General features: G+C 39.1%; 1 protein-coding gene across 3 annotated transcripts in view; it reads right to left on the bottom strand.

The window, feature by feature from the left end:
• LOC307154416 (NLR family CARD domain-containing protein 3-like) overlaps positions 1 to 21,087 on the bottom strand; it is a 67,906-nt gene extending 46,819 nt beyond the window's left edge. For 2 of the 3 annotated variants that reach the window (XM_079864335.1, XM_079864337.1), the window contains exons 1-3: positions 21,006 to 21,085; positions 1,036 to 1,181; positions 834 to 947 (exon numbers count right to left, since the gene is read on the bottom strand). In XM_079864335.1, coding sequence (XP_079720461.1) covers positions 834 to 947; positions 1,036 to 1,160 — 239 coding nt within the window. In that variant the 5' untranslated portion in view covers positions 1,161 to 1,181; positions 21,006 to 21,085. Of the gene's footprint in view, positions 1 to 833; positions 948 to 1,035; positions 1,182 to 21,005 lie in introns of all 3 variants that reach the window. The other variant, XM_079864336.1, reaches the window with a different exon arrangement.
• Between the last annotated feature and the right edge of the window lie 206 nt (positions 21,088 to 21,293).

Here is a 21,293-nt window from a genome sequence, read left to right as displayed (position 1 = left end):
ATAGATTTCAATCTCGTAAGACATTAATTATACAGAAAAATACATTTTAATTTCAGTTTAACATTAAAGTAAATTTTCCAAAAGGTAAAGTCAAAGTTAATTTTCTATCACTGAACTTTTGTCCTCAGATTTGAGGTAAAAAAAATAAAAAAAAACATCTCTGCATTCAGTGTGTTTTTGAATCCCATAGAGCAGTTAAAGGAATTGTTCACTCAAAAATAAAAATTACCCCATGATTTACTCACCCTCAAGCCATTCTATGCGTTTATGGCTTTCTTCTTTCAGACAAATACAATTGCAGTTATATTAAATATCCTGGCTCTTCCAAGCTTTATAATGGGAGTGAATGACTGTTTCTGTTTTGAAGTCCATAAAACTGCATCTATCCATCATAAAAGTGCACCTATCCATAATAAAAGTGCATCTATCCATCATAAAAATGCATCTATCCATCATAAAAGTGGTCCACACGACTCCAGATGTCCTTCTGAAGCAAAGCATTATTTTTGTAAGAAACTATCCATATTTAAAATTTGATTAAATATAATAGCTATCTTTCGGCAAACGGCCATATGCATCGAGTACAGTGGAAAAGAGACCTCTTTATGATGAATGGATGCACTTTTTTGGGCTTCAAAATCTCACCCCCCATTCACTGCCATTATAAAGCTTGGAAGAGCCAGGACATTTTTAAATATAACTCTGATTGTGTTCGTCAGAAAGAAGAAAATCCTATACACCTAGGATGGCTTTAGGGTGAGTAAATCATGGGAGATTTTTCATTTTTTAGGTGAACTATTCCTTTAAATCCCCCACTACATGTTTATCCTCACCGGGGGTCAGAGGTCACTGCTCCATCACTGAATTTATGAGGCTGAGTCAATGATCTGTGACTCTTCACAGACTCAATGCCGGATTCTGGAGATGAAGATCTCTGTCTCCCGATACTGAGAAACACACAGATATAATTCTTCCTTTAGTTCTGTCTTTTATTATGATTTGGTCTGTTGTCTCTAATACTGGATTATATCTCACCTGGGGTCAGAGGTCACTGCTTTATCACTGAATTTAGGAGGCTGAGTCAATGATCCGTCACTCTTCACAGACTCAATACCGGATTCTGGAGAAGAAGATTTCTCACAGCTCTCTCTGTTCTCCATAATGAGAAAATGTCTTCAGACCTGCATATGGAAAAAGATAACAAATCATACATTATATTTAGACTATTCCTTTAAAGTACAGTTATAACATACTACACATACAACGGCTTTCTAGAGATTTAGAGTACAACTGTGTAGTTGCAGCAGATTGTGGAGGATCCTTTTCTTCTGAAGTCCATAAAGTACTGGTTTACAGTGGAAGAACTGGTCTGACTGCACAAAGACCTGATCTGGCTAGATAAAAAAGTTTGTCGAGACAAACTTTAAGTTGGCTTGAAAAAGCCGGACCAGAGAGTTTTAAAAGTCTGAAGAAGTTTAAAGTAGATTTAAGTTTAGATAGATAGATAGATAGATAGATAGATAGATAGATAGATAGAGGGTTAGATAGATAGAGGGTTAGATAGATAGACATTCTAGATATCTATTTATCTAGATATTCTATTTGGCATGTTTGTGTGCTTCTGTGCATCCCTGTGTGTTTAATAGAGGAGAGTGTGTGTGTAATAAGCAGAGTGTACACGCATTGTGGACCCGCCTATAGGCGCACATTACTAACACGCTCTTTAAATGACAAATAAAATATTGCGCCATTGACTTTAGACCAGGTTTCAGTCGGTCAATGGCTCAAAATAGCAACACACCAACAATGCGCCTGAACACACCTCGTTCTCAGACCAGCAGCCCATGGGCCACAGATGGGCGCAAATGCATTTTAAAATGATAACTGCGTCAGACTGAAACTAGCAACTGCGTCGGACTGAAACCAGCGCTTGGCGCTGCATTGCGCTGGGAGTAAGATAGGGCCCTAAGTCAGAACAGTCTGAAGGTCTAAGCCGAGTTTGGATTATGTAGAGTATGGAGAGTCAGAAAATTTATTGTCAGAAGAATAATCCCTGATCTGAACCTCTGAGATGAACTGGATCAGTGATTCAGAGCCCAATCTTCACACAGGTATTCAACAGATCACTGGAGCAGTGTGAAGTTCCCTGCTGCTTCAAACACTCCCCTATCATCCTGGCCTCCAAAAAACACACTGGACTTAGTGACTACAGACCTGTTGCTTTCTCGTCTGTGGTCATGAAGTCATTTGAAAGACTGGTAGACAGCAGAGGTTGGACCTCCTTCACCAGCTGAGGAAGTTCAACCTGCCACAGGAGCTGTGAAACGGTTCTACTCTGCAGTCATCGAGTCTGTCCTGTCTTTATCTGTAACGCAAGTTTAGCGACTGGGCTACTTGAATCATTCGTTCGTTTGATTCTGAATTAACAAATTCGGACTCTCTGTGCTTCCTAAGCACATTCCTCCCCAAAACGTTCTTTGCTAAGCTTACTAAAGCTTGTAACCTCTTGACATCAAAATTATAAATCATACGCCAGCTCCAGAGAGACTGGCGCAAATGGACTTTTCTGACACTTATGGCATCTCAGAGATACTCCAGAAACCTGAAACCAACATTCTTCTTCCCTGTGGGGAGCTTCAAAAGGACCCACAGAGAGATAACGAAACTTTCTATGTCACATACACACACACACACACACACACCTTTGGTATTAGAACTTAGAAATACCCCTTTTGATATATGTACAATTCCTGTATGCATGTTTTATTAAGTTGTTTGATCACATAATATGATTTTCTAGTGTCTAGCTCTGAAATGTATTGTTGAAGAATATCTTTCCAGTGGAATCGCATTCCGTAACCCGACTCCTCTTTCTAGAGGAGAACACTTTACGACCCTGCACAAGCTGCAGCCAAAGCTTCTCTGCAAGAGATAACGGGAAGCGTAACGTGACAGACATTCCAACACACACATTAACGCACCCACATACACAAACTTTGGACATTAAACTTAGAATATAAGCATGTAATTTTTCATATACTCCTGAGTGTTTTCCTAGGTTATATTCGCTTCGTTTATGACGTTTATTTGAATGAACAAACCTTATGTAACGACAATGATTATGACATTCGGTCACATGCTGTCAAATTATTGCATCCTGATCTCGCAAACACATTCTTCGTTGTCTAAAAAGACAACGAGTCTGTTCATGGTGCCTCTAAGTCTACCATGAACGGTCAAAATGGCATCGTGGTGGCTCCCCTGAGAGACATCTGAGTCATACATTAACGTAAACAAATGGAACCTTTGTAAAATCCCCCCTCTCTGTAAACAAAACCACATACCTTTGAATCAAGTGACAAGCCTCAAAGACATTCCAAACACACACACACACACGCACACACACCAAGAGACCAACCTTTGTGTGTAACTCAGGATAAGCAATATTTACTTTAAATATATGTACAATTCCATTATGCATGTGTGGTTAGTTTACCTTATAATAGAGGTGTGGTTTCTAATGTGCAGTTTTGAATTCTAAATGTCTATCGAAAGAATGTTTCTCCCAATTTAGGGTCTCAAATAGAATCATGGTTTTGTAACCCTACCTCAGACCATAAAACTTTACGACCCAGGAAAGCAGACATTCCAAGCGAGTCACGTCCCAAACGCACCACACACACACACAGATTTTCCATTGACTTACCCACATAGGACATTACCAAAATGTTGATATATTTCTGAGGTGCCTTTTGTTATGACCATGTCATATTGGGGTGTCTACGATTTTGTCATGTGGTAATCAAAACTTTAAATGTGTGTAATTCTGCATATCTCCTGTAACTTCGCATTTCTACAACCTTCATGTGATGCGTTTGATATCTCTGTAATTCTCTCAATCTAACAGAGTCGAATTCCAATAGCAGAATGCAGTAATATACATTGTTTACACATTTCATATTTCTGGAACCGAAAGGCTTAAGTCAATCGTCACTGTAACTCGAGCCAGGAGACCGTTCCAAACGAACAAAGGGGTCTTCCCGCTAGAAAAATCTCGACAGATGATTCGTCCTCCACGAAGAAGGGGACGGTACATGGGACACTGATAAAAGTCCAAACCTTCAGTTTCCTCTCTCTCATCTCTCATCGATCGCTCTGACGTCCTCCTCTCCTCCCCGGCAACGTTTCTCCAGGAACCTCTGGAAAGGCTTTGGCCTTCTCCTCGGACCAACACATGTTCGAGTCGTAGCTGCCGTTCTTTGCAACTAAGCTCATACGTGCCTTTCCCCTCCAAAGGGGAAACGATCTGAACTTTCTCGGTAACGTTAAATTCAAGTGAGCCTTTACATCGTCTTGCGAAACGACCCAGAAGACGAAGCTAGACGCAAACCAGCCGAGCATCACACTGAAAGAGTACAACATCTCGCAAGTATCTCTCAATCTAAAAGCTGATTTCCTGGTGTCTTTTTCTTAGGTCTGTGAATTAAGTTACCCTTTTTCCTCTTCTCTTTCTTTCTTTCTTTCTTTCTTTCTTTCTTTCTTTCATTTCATTTTATTCTGATCACGTATTTTCTTGTTTGGTTAAATGTTTGTTTGTTTTATTGTTTGTATTTTTACGAACGTTTGTATTTGTAGCTCATATAATCTCTAGTGTTACATTTATTAAAATCCATATATACTTTTAACTGTCTCTGTGTTTGAAAGCCCACTTTTATAAAGTCAATGAAACAAAAGATCTAGCTACAAGCTCGATATTACAGACTACATTGAGTAGTTTTAATTAATAAACTCAGAAAGTGTGATGTTCGTGGCCAGAAGATAAACTTTCTTGGAGTTTGTAAATAGATACCCCTTCTTAACTGTGATAATCTTACATTTATTCGCTGGACGAATGATTGATGACCAGACCAGTTACAGAACAAGGTAATCTCGATAATTGATAAAGTAAATGTACATGAGATTTCTGAATTATTATGACCATGAGTTATAATTATTAATATTTCCAAAATTCCCTATATCCTTGAGCTAATTCGCATTTACCCAGAGTCGTTTATGCTGCACTTAAATGTGTGTAATTATGCATATCTTATGTAACTTTGTGTATTCCTATAATCTTTCATATGACATGTTTTATATCATTTTAAATCTTGAGACTTAACGGAGTTGAATCTCGATAATAGATTGCAATGATATGATTATTACTATATGAATAGTCTTACTAGAATATTAAGACAACACCATAACTCCCTCGGAGTGGGTGTCTCCCCCCAGAGACAAAGGAAATTTCCCGCTTCAGATCTTTGGACGTTCATTGTTCACGCGAACAGAGGCGTCAACCCATATTTTCCATAAAAGGCCGACTCAGGAAATCTCCGTGAGCACTTTTACGAACCCTCTTCGTCAGCGAGAAGATCCATATGGCTCCCTTTTAGGGAGCATTCTCCGTTTTCTCTTTTATTTCCTTTAAGTCTTTTCTTTATTTTCGTCTTTGTTTAGACTCTACCATTCGTTCAGTGAAGCTTCAACTTTAAAGAGACTTGAATCTCCCGCGGCGCGCACTCCTTTTCCTTGAGGACGTGCGCGAGCACCGTGCCTGAGAGAATTCCTGGCTCCATGGCTCCTTAGGGAGTCCTCATCTCCGTTTTATTTTCTTTACTAAGTTTTATTGTCATATTCGTTTCTCCCTCCACAAAGGGAAATAAACTCTGAATCATGTTTCTGGCAACTTCATGTTCTGTGAACCTTTAAACTTTCGCGCGAGTCTACTTGCACCGGAAGACAGGAAAGACCGCACAGATCCAAAAGGACGACCCACGCACGCGCGTCTTCTTCAGCAACAAAGAGAACCATTTTGCAAGACAAGTTATTGAACTTTTAATGTGATTAGCTTCCTTATTGTCTCTCAAGGTTACACTGCCTGTGATTTTGCCATACTGAGATCATCTCGGTGATCTCTCTCATCCTGACCTTTAGTTTCACTTTCAATCTTTCATCCTCTCTCTCTCTCATCTGTTATCGGTTTGGTCTTGTAATGTTTTCGTCCGTATGTTGCCGTTGTAAATATATGTATTTACTCTGTGTATACTCGTAGTTTCGATGTAGTCTTAGTCCAATTATTAAAATTCCATATATACTTGATTGATCCTGTCTATAATTCTCACATTACGAGTCCCTGAAATGTTTGATCTAGCTACAGGCTTTACAATTTGATTATGGTTTAGTAACCTAAATTTTATAAGGACAAAAAGAATGGTTTCATGGCCAGAAGCTATTCCTTTTTGAAATTATAAGAAGTGATAACTTTATTGAGAAAGTTAGTAAGTTAATCTTATGGTCGTTTGCGGGACAAACAACTGTTCGATAATTACATATATTTTCCATTAAGGGTTATCTCATAATCGATCTGAAATAGGATTATTGATATATGAATGATGAATTATAATTCGTTGTGATTGATTATTCATATATACAAATCGATCTATTTTCAACTTCGAATAAATTAATGTAACTGTAATTTGCAAAATATTAATCATATTCATGATTAATTGTCAAGTCCTACTCTTGTTCAATTTCCAAAGGACACACAAGGACAACTCAAATTTCCGACTCAATCACTTTTATTTTTCTTTTGGCTTTGTCAGTTGATTGATCTTTTCAGTAAATTAGGTTGTAAACCTTTAAAGACAGAGATCAAAAGTTACCATTTTTGATTAAACATTTCAGTTAAACATTTTTAATGAATTTTAAATGAGTTTAAACGTTTAATTAAACATTTTAAATACATTTTATGATTGATTACCCACTTAAGCCTTTTACATTGAATAAAGAACCCATTTAACAAAAATGCAATGAAGTCAATGCCACAATGTGTTCCTTAACCAATCTACACAGCAGTTAAACAGTTCAAACATATTAAGCAACATTTCAAACACCATGAAAGTAAATAAAACATTTCACCAACCATTGGCGTCTTTGGACTGAACCTACGAGTGAGTGAACTTGGGAGTGTCTTCTCTGTGAAGTTTGTTTGTTTAAATGACTGAGGACCTCATATCTTCCCAGGTGCTCCAAATCAGTGATAATAACTGATCAGGTGATAAGCAGCCGGTTTGCTGCTGCTGGTGCATTCTGGGAAGTGTAGTTCTTTGACACTAATTTCTGAGATTCAACTCAACACCTCCCACTTGAACTCCTGTTTTTTTTTCAAAACCAGAGAGGTCACACAAGCCCTTCACACCTCTGCTTGTTCTTCAATGGGAAGTAGAATGACAAGGCGTCTGACATCTCTATGAAGAATTGTGGCTGGGATTTTGGTTTGGAGTCTCTTGGTTCTTTCTCTGTTAGCTCTTGTGGGCCCTTCTTTGCTGTTTGCCTTTGTGATGTGAACAGGATAGCTGGGAAATGTCTTCACAAGCACATCTCTTACAATGCCTTTGCTGTCAGCATTGACACTGACCACTCTAGCCAGCTTGTACTGTCCTCTCAGGGCGTTTTGATCAGCCAACCAGACCACATCTCCAACAGCAACATTTTGCTCTTTAGTGTGCCATTTGTTTCTTATGAACAGATTAGGTCCAGCCAATTGGCTCCACTTCTTCCAGAAATTACTTACCTCTGCTTGAATATGTTGAAGTCTTTTGTAAGGGTAGCCATCAAACTGGAAATCTCCAGGGTCTCCCTTTGGATTGGCACGTCCTAAAAGCAGAGAATTTGGGGTGATGTACTCTACACAGTCTTCTCTGCTTTGAGTTCTTGCATCGATGGGTCTCTCGTTTGCAAGGTTGGCTGCCATGAAGAGAAAAGTTTGAAATTCTCCCCATGTGAAAACACCATCTCCACCAAGGTTGCTTAACGCCCGCTTCACTACTTTGACAGCTGCCTCTGCTGCACCATTCCTATGGGGAGAGTCTGCAGGGTGAATCTTCCACGACCATTCTGTACCATGCTTGGCAGCGGTTTCTTCAATTTCAGACTTGTTTAGTCGGTTAAGGAATTTGTGAAGCTTCTCTAGTGCAGGTTTGGCTCCCACAAAATTAGTGCCAGGGTCTGACCAGAGTTTCCTAGGGTGTCCTCTCAGTGAAGTGAACCTTTGATAGGCTAGCAGGAATCCTTCAGATGACATGTCACTCACCACTTCAGTGTGTATGGCTCTGGAAGCCATGCAGCAGAAGACTATTCCCCATACTCTGAGTCTAGTTCTCTTCTTGACCTCATCTTTCACTTCATAAGGGCCGAACAGGTCCATAGTGGTGAATTCAAAAGGTGCAGCCGGGCCTGTTCGCTCTAGAGGCAGGTCAGCCATGATTTGTTGACACCGTTTTGCCTTGTTTTTCCTGCAGACCACACAGCTGTCAACCATTTTCTTGGCAAGTCTACGGCCTTTTATTACCCAGGCTTTCTTCCTCATCCGGAGAAGGGTTCCTGCCACTCCCTCATGGTTTGCTTTGTGGGATTCCTGTGCCAGCAGTGTAGACACCCATGCTTCAAATGGTAAAACTGGCACTACTGTCTTCTCTTCGTTGAACGTCTGAATCCTGCCTCCACAAACTAGCAATCCAGAGTTCACATCTTTGTATACTGCCAGTCTGCTTAGAGTTGTGTCTGAAAAAACTGTACCTTTTTGAGCTGCGAGGAAAATGTCTTTGAGTGCATCTTCTCATTCTTTGACAGTTAGCACAGTTTGCTTCGGTGATCTTATCTCCCATTTTAACTGTTTAGGGGCCCGGCACTTCCTCTTCAGCCACTGCTTGGCAGCTAGACAAACCCAGGCAACGACTCTCACCAGTTTAGACAGGCTACTGGATCTTCTTACTTCCACGAGATCTTTAACCCAGCCAGTGGGCTTCCTTTTTAGAAGAAGAATTGGGTTTTCCACAGGTATTCCCTCTTGAGTTTCACTCTTTGGATTTTCCTGAGTGCCTCGTTGGTCTTCTTTCTGCTGACTCCTTCTTGCTTGAGCTCTTGTTAATGCACCTGAGAATGCCTTCCTCTGGAGCTTGTTTACACTCTCCCTGGCATGAGCTGCTACCTCTCCAGCTGATCTTATAGGCCACTTCTCCACTGGCCACTTCAGGAACTCTGGTCCATTTTGCCATGTGGAATTCTCCTTCAAATCTTCAGGAGCACCCCCTCTTGTTATAATGTCAGCTATGTTTAGATCTCCACGGATCCACCACCAGTCTTGCACTAGTCCAGCTTTCTGAATTTCACCCACTCTATTTGCAAAGAAGGTTTTGTACCCATAGCTGACTCTTTGAATGGCTCCCAAGACCGTTTGACTGTCGAGTAGATGGAACCATCTCTCGATCTTCATTCGAGCATGCCTTTCCACATACTTCCTGATCCTGGCTGCGAAAACAGCACCACAGATCTCAGCTTTTACAGCTTCTCCCTTCTGATCCAGGGGTGTCAACTTGGCTTTTGATTCAACGAATCGAACTTCAGTGCCTTGACTTGTCTCCCATCTTAAGTACATCACAGCTCCATAGGATTTATCACTTCCATCAGAGAATGTGATGCCCCAAGGTTTCCCTTCCCAGCCAGCTGGTGTGAGGCTCCTGTGGAATTTCACCTGTCCAAGCTGCACATATTCTTCAAAAAGTTGTATGGCTTCTTCTCTGAGGCTTTCTGAGAGAGGTTGGTCCCAGGTTTCTTGGGTTAATTTCCCACCCCCTCCTTCTTGGAATGCCTTTCTTACAAGAATTGCTCCTTTTTGTTTGGCAGGTGTAATTAAGCCAATTGGGTCGTACAGTCCAGCCACTTGGCTTAAGAGAGCTCTCCTAGTTAGTGGCTTAGGTGTCTCAGTTCTCACCTCCTCCTTGAGAAGATCTTTCCCAACTCTCATCTTCTTTTTCCTTTTGGAAAAATTAACTGAGGTTAACATGTAAAGCTTGTCTTCATCCATTTGGTAGCCGATACCCAAGGCTTTGTTGTCTTCGTCCCTCATTTGATTAGGAAGAATTAAGGTTTTACCTTGTGTCTCTGTTAGATCATCCGTCTCCATTCCTTTCCTCCCACTTTGCCCTGACCGGATCCATGGTTTGAGGAAGAAACCGCCAGCTTTCAAGATCTCTTCAACATTTGCTGTGATTTTGTCAAGTTTATTTAGGTCATTTTGGGAGGTTAAGAGGTCATCCACATAACTGTCCTCTTCAATGACTCTGCGCTCATCCTCCAAGTGAAGAAAGTTGGGCAGCCGTGCTGTTTCCCTCATAGCCAACTGAGCAATGCACCCAGCAGGTCTGTCCCCAATGTTGACTCTGGTAATTGCATATTCACTTATCTCTTCATCTGGGCTGTCCCTCCAGAGGAACCTGTGAAGATGCATCTCACGCTCCTCCAGCCATACAGAGTTGTACATCTTTTTGATGTCTCCTAAAGATGCATACATCCCTTCTCTGAACCTCAGCAGGACAGCTCTGATAGGGTTGAGAACGTCTGGTCCCTTCAGAAGAAGCTCATTCATACTCATGCCTTTGTATTTCTGGCTACTATTCCATACAATACGAATTGGTGTTGTCACCGAATGAGGGTTTGGCGCCACCAGGTGGCTTACATACCACACTGGTCCGTTCCACTCGTCCATGATTTTGTTGGTGAGTTTTATGGCTGCGCCTCGTTCGACCATCTCATGGATCTGGGCAGCATATGCGATTTTCCAGTCTGGCTCTCTGCTTAGTTGCTTTTCCATCCTTAAGAAACAAGCCTGGACTGCACCTTTGTTGTTTGGGAGAGAGGATAGATCTACCGTCCAAGGATACTTTGCATCCCAATGTGGAGCTGGTGTGTGAGCATCCCCCTTCTTGTAGGCGAGGCCTCCTTTAATGATCTCCAGTTCCCTCTCCTCTGCCAGGGTCATTTCTTTTCCTCCTGGTGGACAATTTCCACATCGGCAACCTCCACATCTTGGCTCACATGCAGCTCCGATGCTGTCCCAGTGCCACCACTCAAGGAACTCACGGTTACTGGTAGCTGTAAACTTGGTCTGAGCCACATCCTCCTGCTGTAGCTGAGCTGTGTCAGTTGTTGGACTTGTGATTTCTTGATATTTGACAGCTGCTGTTCTCATGGAGCGAGCAAAGTGTGTTTTGGACTCATATGCTGCAACCTCCACTTCTTCAAATAAGTCGGGATGTGCTCCACCCACTGTCTTCCCCAATGGACCCTCCCACAAGACGAGGTCTCCGATGATTTTTACCCTCTGGGGAGCGAGTCTTCCCTCTCGGTGGCTAATGAGAAGTTCAACCTCTTCTGGCCTTTCCAATTCTTTAAGTTTGACTTCTGGAAAGAATTTTCCCAACTTCTCAGGTTCAATAACTTGATGCACTCTGGCGATTTCATCCAAGCCGTAGCAGACCATTTCATGAGCTCTCTCCGTTCCTTTAGGTGTCTTGACTCTGACTTTGAGGAGATAACTTTGTGTTTTCACTTCCATGGCCATACCACCAACCCCATGCACAACTAAAGTTATCTTCTCATGTCTTAACCTCAGTCTTTCAGCAGCCTTATGGGTAATGTAATTTGTATCTGAAGCTAGATCAATTAAAGTCCCAATCTTCTGCCCTGCGTTTGCAGTGACTTGCATCAACATCATGATGACAGGAAGTTCAGAAAGCCCATTCCTCTGCAGTAGCTCAGACTGGCCTGAAGCATCGAGTGTCACTGCGGTTTTGCTGGTGTTGGTGAAAGCCTTTCTGCATCTATCTGCCATTTCTGGGGAAAGTTCAGACAAGATCTCCTCTTGTTCCTCCGTTAGTTTGCTTTCACCTTTGCCGTCTTTTCCACGCTTTCTCTCTTCCCCTCTTTTGACTTCTCCTTTTGGGCAGAGAAAAAAATGGTGGTCTGGGGCACCACCTTCCCTTTTACAGTCTTTATTTCTGCATAGGAAAGTGTCTCTGCAATATCCATCTTCATCATGGCATCCGAGACATTTTCTGCATGCTCCCAGCTTTCTTAAAACAGCTTTTTTTTCAGGTAGCTTAAGTTTTTTGAACTTTCTACAGAAGAAGATTTTGTTGTTGTGCCCCCTATCACCACAGACACCACATACCTCATCAAGCTCTTCTTTCTTTGTGGTTTTTGTTGAGGCAATCTTTCGATCATACATCTTGTCTGAACGATCTGATTTCTCCACCTTCTCCACAGTTCTGAGCTGTTCGAGTCTCTCTAGGATTTCTTCTTGACTTTTCAGGAACTTCAAGAGCATGACAAAGTGGTTATCTGATGTGACATTGTTTCTGGGTTCAACCATGAACATCACCCAGTCTCTTTTAATAAAGTCAGGCAACTTGCTTTCAATGGTTTTAATTACCAGTGGGTTCTTTATGGCTCCAGAGTTTCCTAACTCTGTAAGATCTGCTAGGGCTTTCTCTACTGACTGTATGAGGTCAATGACCTTTCTTGGCTGGTTCCCTTTCACATGTGGCATCTTCTCCAGCTCTTCAAGGATTTCCACTGTGATGGTTGACTTGTTGCCATATCTGTTTTCCAAGACTCTGAACATGTCATTGGCAGTGGTGTAAGTTGAAAGTCTGAGTTCTTTTGAGATTTTGTCATCCACACTCCCCAAGAGTTGAATTTTCTTAACTTCAATTGATCCGGATGGCTCTCCCTGCTTTTGCAGGCTTTCCCAGTCTTTTCTCCATCTGTGATATTCTCTTTTGCTTCCATTGAAGACAGGTAGAGATGTTGGCTTGATTCTCACTATTGGAGTGGATGTTGCCTGTAGGGGTAGTTGTTTCACTCCTGTGCCTTGCTCGTTGATCGTCCGTGCAGTGGCAAATTCAGCTTTCCTTAACTCAAGCCTGTAGTAGGATGCTCTTACGTCCTTGACTCTTCCATCTAATTCGTCCTTTAATTCTACAGGGATCCATCTCTCCCATGTTGACGTTGCTGAGCTGGCCTCTTTTATTCTCTTTTCCAAGAGAGCGAGGTGCACTTCATAGCCCTCTAAATTGGCACTTTCCACAGGTACATCAGCTGCTTTATCATTGGCTTTTTCTGCTTCCAGGATTGCCACAAGAAGTTCACTCCTTCCATACCTCGACCACAGGTTTGTTTGGACAATGTCCCTTATCTCCGCCAACTTTGTTTCACCTTCATTTACAGATTTATCAATGTCGGCCTCTTGCTGTTCATCAAGCCCTGCTTCCTTATCTTCAGTCTTAATGTCAGCCTCCAGTCCTGTCCTGTAGTCATCATTGGCATCAAGCATCTTTCTGAAACAGACTGAAAGCTTAGTGAATTCTTCCCTTAACTCCACTTGAAGCACGCTGCTTGCTCCTCTTGAAATGAAGTTGGCTTGTCTGGTGAAGCTGCTTTTTGCAATGGTCCTCTCCTTTTTGAGCTGCTGGACCGACTTCCCCAGAACATCTTCCGCCATCTTGACTTCCTCTGCGTCAACAGCTTATTTCTGGATCTGAAGCCGTTTATCCTCAGGACCAGGCTGCTCCGCGTGGTTTACAACTGTCAAGTCCTACTCTTGTTCAATTTCCAAAGGACACAAGGACAACTCAAATTTCCGACTCAATCACTTTTATTTTTCTTTTGGCTTTGTCAGTTGATTGATCTTTTCAGTAAATTAGGTTGTAAACCTTTAAAGACAGAGATCAAAAGTTACCATTTTTGATTAAACACTTCAGTTAAACATTTTTAATGAATTTTAAATGAGTTTAAACGTTTAATTAAACATTTTAAATACATTTTATGATTGATTACCCACTTAAGCCTTTTACATTGAATAAAGAACCCATTTAACAAAAATGCAATGAAGTCAATGCCACAATGTGTTCCTTAACCAATCTACACAGCAGTTAAACAGTTCAAACATATTAAGCAACATTTCAAACACCATGAAAGTAAATAAAACATTTCACCAACCATTGGCGTCTTTGGACTGAACCTACGAGTGAGTGAACTTGGGAGTGTCTTCTCTGTGAAGTTTGTTTGTTTAAATGACTGAGGACCTCATATCTTCCCAGGTGCTCCAAATCAGTGATAATAACTGATCAGGTGATAAGCAGCCGGTTTGCTGCTGCTGGTGCATTCTGGGAAGTGTAGTTCTTTGACACTAATTTCTGAGATTCAACTCAACATTAATTATTAAAATTCCCTATAGATCATTTGAGCTAAATGTTAAATGTACTACTAATGCCAGTGCGGTTACACAAGGCTTGAAATTGCAACCATTTTTGGTTGTATATGCTCCCGAAATTGAATCTGTGCGACCTCAAAATTTATGTGGGAGCATTTGTGTGAGTGCAAATAATTGTTGTGGTGCAACCTTTTTTCTAGAGATGCACCGGTCGACCGGCCATAAATCGGAAACAGCCGGTTTATGCTACAAACACACCATTGCTCGAAATATAGTAAGAAAAATATTAATATTGATTTGGGGTGGGGATTTATTTCAATGTGTCTCTTAAGGAAACTTTCTTCAGAACAGTTTCAATGGCATTTTCTTTTACTCTTCCCTCCGTATAAAGTAGCGTATACCCCCCCAAAAATGCTTCTTTTCCATAAGCGCCACCTACTGTCAGAGAGCGAATCTGCATTTTCATTCAGTCCGTCTCGTTTTGTTTTGTGCAGGTGTGTCTTATGTTTTGTGCAGGTGTGTCTTATGTAATAATTTCACAAAGCTAAAGACCATTCTGTTTTGCTCTAAATCTTGAAATTATGCAAGGGCAATTCCACACAAAAATCATCCCTACCATGAAAAAACAAACTTTTTACCAAAAGATCAAAATCCTTTTTAAGTTGTCCGTTTAGGTCTGCAATATACTGTATTAATGTGCTGTATCAGAAATTAAGAAAATTTCCTTGTTTTTCCACCACATATGAGGTGAACAACAATGCTAAAATTACATTTTGACACCAACCATATTCCATGCTTTCAAAAGAGGGATCAAATACACCCCTTTTTTAAACTTTATTTTAACATAAAGCATTTTGCAGAAAGATGGAGTCATGCCTGAGAAATAAAAATACTCATTTTGTCATAACAGCACTGCCTGTTGAGTTTATAAGGGCTATAATTAAGAGGTCACAACGCTTCAGTGCTCTGTCACATCTGTAACATTTTAAAGATTAAGTTTATATAATATAACAATTATAAATACAAATAACTTGAAACTTTATATACAAAGCTAAACTATGTTTATGCTTATTAGGACAAACATTTCATCTCACTAATTTGCTCTGAACAACCATAATAATAATCTGTTTCGGGCGTAACGTATATCAGTGCATGAATCCAATAATCACAATAATATTTGTGCTTTGTTAGTTTTAATACAAAAAAATTATCAACTTTCAAATTCAGTGAATTTTATAACAAAATTCAAACAATAGATGCCGCTCTTTAATACGGCATGATACATTTCTGTAGCGCCTCAGTGTAAGTGGCGGATCAAGCACACATGAACCGATCTTCTCTTCCTCTTTGCCCGCTAAAAAAGGGGATAGGCCTAGATGTGGGAAGCTTTCTGGGGCACAGAGCAGAAAAAGGAAAATGTAAAATGATAAGGAATCTATTATTATTATTTTTATTTTTTTATCACTTGAAGTCTTTAAATTGATCAACATTTAACAACAGTTAACTTTGGTTCAACTTTGCATTTCAGGGCTCGACATTAACGCTTGTTTGCTTGTCTTTTTTAAGGGGCAAGTGAAAGAGAATTGTACTTGCTCGGCCAGACAAGTAGCTTAAAAATAACTAGGGAAGCATCGAAACACGAGAATGATTCAGATTTTATTCAGTGTAAAGAATGATTGATAATGGATAGTGTATTTGGTAACAAGCTTGCGCTGCCTGTCTCTTTGCGAGAGACTTTAATGGGTAAATTGAAACAAATAAGCACAACAGCACACAATAATCTCACAGAAGAAACATACTGAGGTTTTTTAATTTATTATATGAAAAACTATTTATTTATTTATTTAAATTATAACGTATGATATAGTTACATAACACGACCAAGGGAGCTGTTTTGCTGAATATTATCACGAACAAGTAGCCTATTTAATTATCATAAATGTCTATTATCCTAAACAAGTAGCCTATTTAATATTAAGTTACTTACATTTTAGACACAGTATTGACAGATTTAGTTATATTTCACCGACGAAAATATCTCTAAAGGAAAATAACAATCAGAGCAGTGTTTTGTTACTGAATGATTATGATTCAGCGTTTTGAACGAATCGAATGACTCACTTATTAAGATGGCCACTTGCCGCCACCTACTGGCGGTTTCATGTTTAAAAGTATCATTGCATTTTTTTTCTTGTATATTCAAACATTTATTTAAAACATTAATCTCATAACATTAGACTATTATAGCAGATGTAATTTTGCAGGGTATAGGCTAAATTATTTAATTTGATTGGTAACAGTCCAGTTTTATTATTATAGGCTAACTGAATTTATTGATCAAGTGTAAGAATTTGACATGACACATGATGCATACATTTAATAAGGTAAAAATAAAAATCGGCCTTTATAAAGGTAAATAACGCCCTGTGGTAAATATCACAAATATGCAGATTTAAGTATGTAAAAGCTGATACACTGAGAATATTATTTCAGATCAGAATAAATTATGTTTATACCCCAAAAATCATCCGTGAATACTGTGAGACCTCTACCTGGAAATCTTAAAGCTGTGTTTATTTGATCTGTTTCATTTAATCTGTTTCATCTTTGTTATATTTTGGCCATTGCTTGTAATTAAGTTTATATGTTCTTTTTTATTTTATTTTTATAACATTTGAACTTTATATTTGAGTATAGTAAAGTCTTTGATTATAGTAGTTTTGCTGTGGTATCGAAAATGTCACTGGTAGGCCTATCTAAAATTTTGTAGCTTATTTATTTGAATAATGGGTCAAAACAACAAAAACATTAACCTGGGTTTTCGTTCTTCGTACGTTGCTAACTCACTTAGCTGGATTTGATTGTTGGCGATTTGGCATGATCTTGGATTGTTTGGTTCTTCAACGCTCATCCTGGATTTGCTGTCATAGCAACATGTGCGCAAACTTAAACCTGCTCCGGAGCAGGCTTATTTCATGTTAACAGGATTAGATCCCGACTTCATAAGCGGAGCTGATACGGGAAGTCCAACGCAGCGCGATAGTGCACTTTCTGAGATATATATTTTTTCTCGTGATTCGTGAGATTGTCGTTTTTGTCGCTTTTAGGTTTAAAAAACAGTTTTAGTTTTTTTTGTGGCATTTCCAAGCCACTTAAAACCCAATGTTGTAAAGCAGTTTTGTTTTTTTGTTTTTTAGGCTATCATAATTTTTTATGAAGACCATACAATCATGACCATGCCGATTACAGATACGTCACTCAGGCTTCACTAACGTGATTGGTACCATAGGCTACCATAGACTGCCATCAAGGCCTCAATGAAGGGGATTATGTGAACAGAAAGGGGGTTCACAATGTAAATGTGCAGCCCAGTTACTATTGTGATTCTTAATATTCCAGATTAGTAATATTATATCAAATTAAAAAAAGGCAGTTGACTAAAATCTTCCATATCACAAATGTGAAAGCAAAATGGCCAGGATCTGTGCATGACTTAAGAATTTTCAGAGATTCACATTTATGCGCATTATTTGAAAGTGGTAAGAAAAGTTCCACAATTAAATATCAAGCTCACTGTATTACATACACTTATGCTGATCCTAACAGAACTGCATTTTTTCATAGGTGATTATAACATGTTCCTGCCTGCAGACAGGTGTTTTATGACCCCATTCCCTGACCCAAACCAGTTACAATGCAGCTCTAGCCAGGACAAGGGCACACAATGAAATGATCTTTGGCTAACTAAAGGGAAGATTTCAGTGTCTGAAAAGTCTGAGGGTTGCACACCTGACAGGGCCTGTGACATTCTTGCACGTGCCATATTACACAACATTGCCAAAAAAAACACTTTTCATTAAATGTTTAATAAAAGACAAATATGCTTAGTTCCTTGAGTTTTATTTCAGTTGTTCTTTGTAAAGAAAAGCCAGTGGTCAAGTGCCTGCAACAAGAGATATTAGACACATGCCTCATGCAACAAATAAAAAGGAAAAGTTGTCTATCCACTGCCCACCTGTAGGCCTATGTCTCCTCTGTCTGTGCAGACTCTTCTGTAGGCCTTTCTGTAGATGTGGAATCCTGCCACTTATATTGCAGCCATAAAGCACACAAGTATAAATGAAGTAAAGTTATGTATGCACTTGCAGGTAGGCTAGTTCCTCCATATGACAGTTATCTGAGAGGGTTTATTCACTGTCCAGTGCAATGGAAACAAATGGACATTACAAAGTCTTATACTTTCTTTCCTTTGGAAAGTTAGAAAATGTCCACTTACTGTTAAATAAATGGTTGTCTGTTTATAAAAGCAACCAAGAAAAAGGCTGAGGAAAAAATAGAAAAGATCTTAGTCTTACACTGTAAAATAATTTTTGCTGCATTAAATTAAGGCTGTATAGTCATTTCAACTGTTAAATCTTGAGTAATGATGAATTGCTTTGACTTGTGAAAGAGAAAACTGATAAACTTATGTTAATGTAAAAATATTTTGCCATGAGTTATTGGTCACATTTTTCCCGAGTGTAGTTCATTGTAATGACATTGTGTTTTCCTCTTTTGTGCACTTTTATATAATACACCAACACTTGTATCTGTTCACAAAAAAGTGGTGGCTGAAATATGTGCAAAGAGAGTATAATATAACTAAAAATTACCATTATGTAGAATATTTTTGTACTTCACTTTTATTTGTTCCCATGTTCTAGTGTGGTGACTGGCATTACAATGCACAAAGTAATTATGCAATTATTAAAATACAAAAATATAGGCTAATAAGTGATAAAACCTCTAACATGGCCACTTCTAACGGATTTAAATTGTCTGCTACTTTTTGCCAGCCCTCTCTCCTGGCTTTTGCAGACTTTGAGGTGTTCCCTGGCGTTTTGATTAAACATTAAAATTCCGAATAAACTATTAGTTCTTGCTCTGCTGAGGAGAAAAACCGAGCACGCTCTTTGGCCACGCTGAACAGCCAATAGCAGCGTTGCTGATCAATGTTTCTACTATCGATACATATCCCCTTTTAACCAGCGCATGAACGCGCAATTATCTCAGATAACTCAATCCAACGATACCAATCATATCCAGCAAGTGTGTTCGAAGAACCGAGTTAGCCAGATCATGATTCGCACGATGATATCATCTTGGATGTATCATTTGATCTCGGATGTAATAAGCAACGTACGAAGAACGGGCCCCTGATCTTAAACATTAAACGCCAACACTGATTTGCATACCCCTCAGCAAACGTGCAGTTGCGCCCCTGGAGCAATGGCAAGGGAAAATGAATGTCCAGCGAATATCCAACCTAAAACTAACTTTACCCCGCTCTGCAAGCGAAACCAATTCAACAACGAGTCAAAGAGACACGTACACATAAAACCAGAAGCAAATAACTGACCGTAAACTGACAGAGTCTCCGAAATGGCATCTTCTCATCCATGAAGTTTTAACCTGTTTTAGACAATCTGTTTCCTGGAAGAGACAGTCGTAACACCTGTTCCACCTGCTCCACCTGCTCCACCTGCTCCTGAGCCTTACATTAACATTTTACGTTTTATTGTTAGACATAATATTTTTTAAAACATGCATAAAATGTAAATATCATTAAATTTCATTCCACTAAGTAATTTATTTGCATGTTAATTAACTGATAATAAATTGACCGAGTGCAATTTACACAAATGTAAAGAGAAACCAAATGATAAAAAAACAACAAAAAAACACAGAATCAGTGATGACTACGTCGAACGTGAGCGACTGAACCAAGGTAATGAAAACATGTGGCAGGATGGGCTGAATAATCACGATTATTCGTTTCACAGCCCTACTTGGAATTATATACAATGTAATAAAAATTATAATAAAATAGGCCCATATGATGTACTTTAATGCAGTGAAAATTTATATAATTATTTATAATATAATGCAGTCTGATCAAACCCACAAACCATTTCATATTAAGGGCCTTTGACTATCTTTGTGTAAGGTCTCCAGTGATCGTGAGTGATCGTCCAATCCGAATATCATATGCTGATGTAATATATATTATAAACGTGACAGGTGATTTTTATAATACATTGTTTAATCACTATCTTGAAGATTAGGGCAATTCTCTGTTAAATCTGTTAAAATGTCATTTCATTTTCAAATAAAATAATACATTTAGATTTTGACTCATATATAGATTATAATTTGTCTTATTATATTTTTATATGGGCTGACACGATCATAAATTTTATGGTGACGATTAAATATACAAAGAATGACAATAAACGATTAACAATTTCCTTCTGTTTTGTTCATGTCACTTACAGTTTAAGCCTGGTACATTATTTTTTTTAACTTGGAATCATAATAAAATTATAATAAAAAATGCCCATATGATGTACTTTAACGCTGTGAAAATTATTATAATAAATTAATGCAGTTTGATCACACCCACAAACCATCATTTCATATTAAGGGTCTTTCTTTTCTATCTTTGTGTACTTTAGAAAGCTGTCTTTTAATTCTTTGGCAAAAGGCGACTCAAATGTAAACTGAAAACTTACTGTGGTTCTCTCAAATAACTTAGATTATATAGAATAACAGCGAGCAGACGATTAATCAATAATCACGACAGGTATAATTGTACTGTTGTAGAATACAAGCGTTTCAATGTACAATCTCTCACTAACTTTATGCACATGACAAATAAACTTAAACATCATGAAATCATTTTGTATACATGAATGGGAAAATAAGAAATCAAGCTTTATTTCTGACATGAAACAGAAAAAAGGAAGGCAGTTTAGAGGCTATTCTGTTTTGACTAAACCGAGCCAACAAACGAGTTACAGATACACAGATCTAACGACGCATATGTGATAATAATATGTAGACCTACACATCAAATCAGAAGCAAATAACTGACCGTAAAGTGTGACATTTGTGAGAGTCTCCGAAGTGGCGTCTTCTCATCCATCAAGTGTTTTAACTTGTTTTCGACGATCTGTTTCCTGAAGCAGAGAGTCGTAACACCTGTTCCACCTGCTCCTGTGCATCAGAGCTCACCTGACCTGAAACATGAAAACCATGAGGCGGATTGAAGAGTTTCTACACCAGATAGTGACTATGTTTTGCAGCGCAGCGAGTCAGAGCAAACATTCTGAATTCATTTATCCTTCGCGTCAGAAATAGTGAGAAATACTGGAAAAAAATA

Source organism: Squalius cephalus (assembly GCF_949319135.1).
Source record: "Squalius cephalus genome assembly, chromosome: 2".
NCBI classification, from domain to species: Eukaryota; Metazoa; Chordata; class Actinopteri; order Cypriniformes; family Leuciscidae; genus Squalius; species Squalius cephalus.
This window is presented reverse-complemented; position numbering and strand designations above follow the sequence as displayed.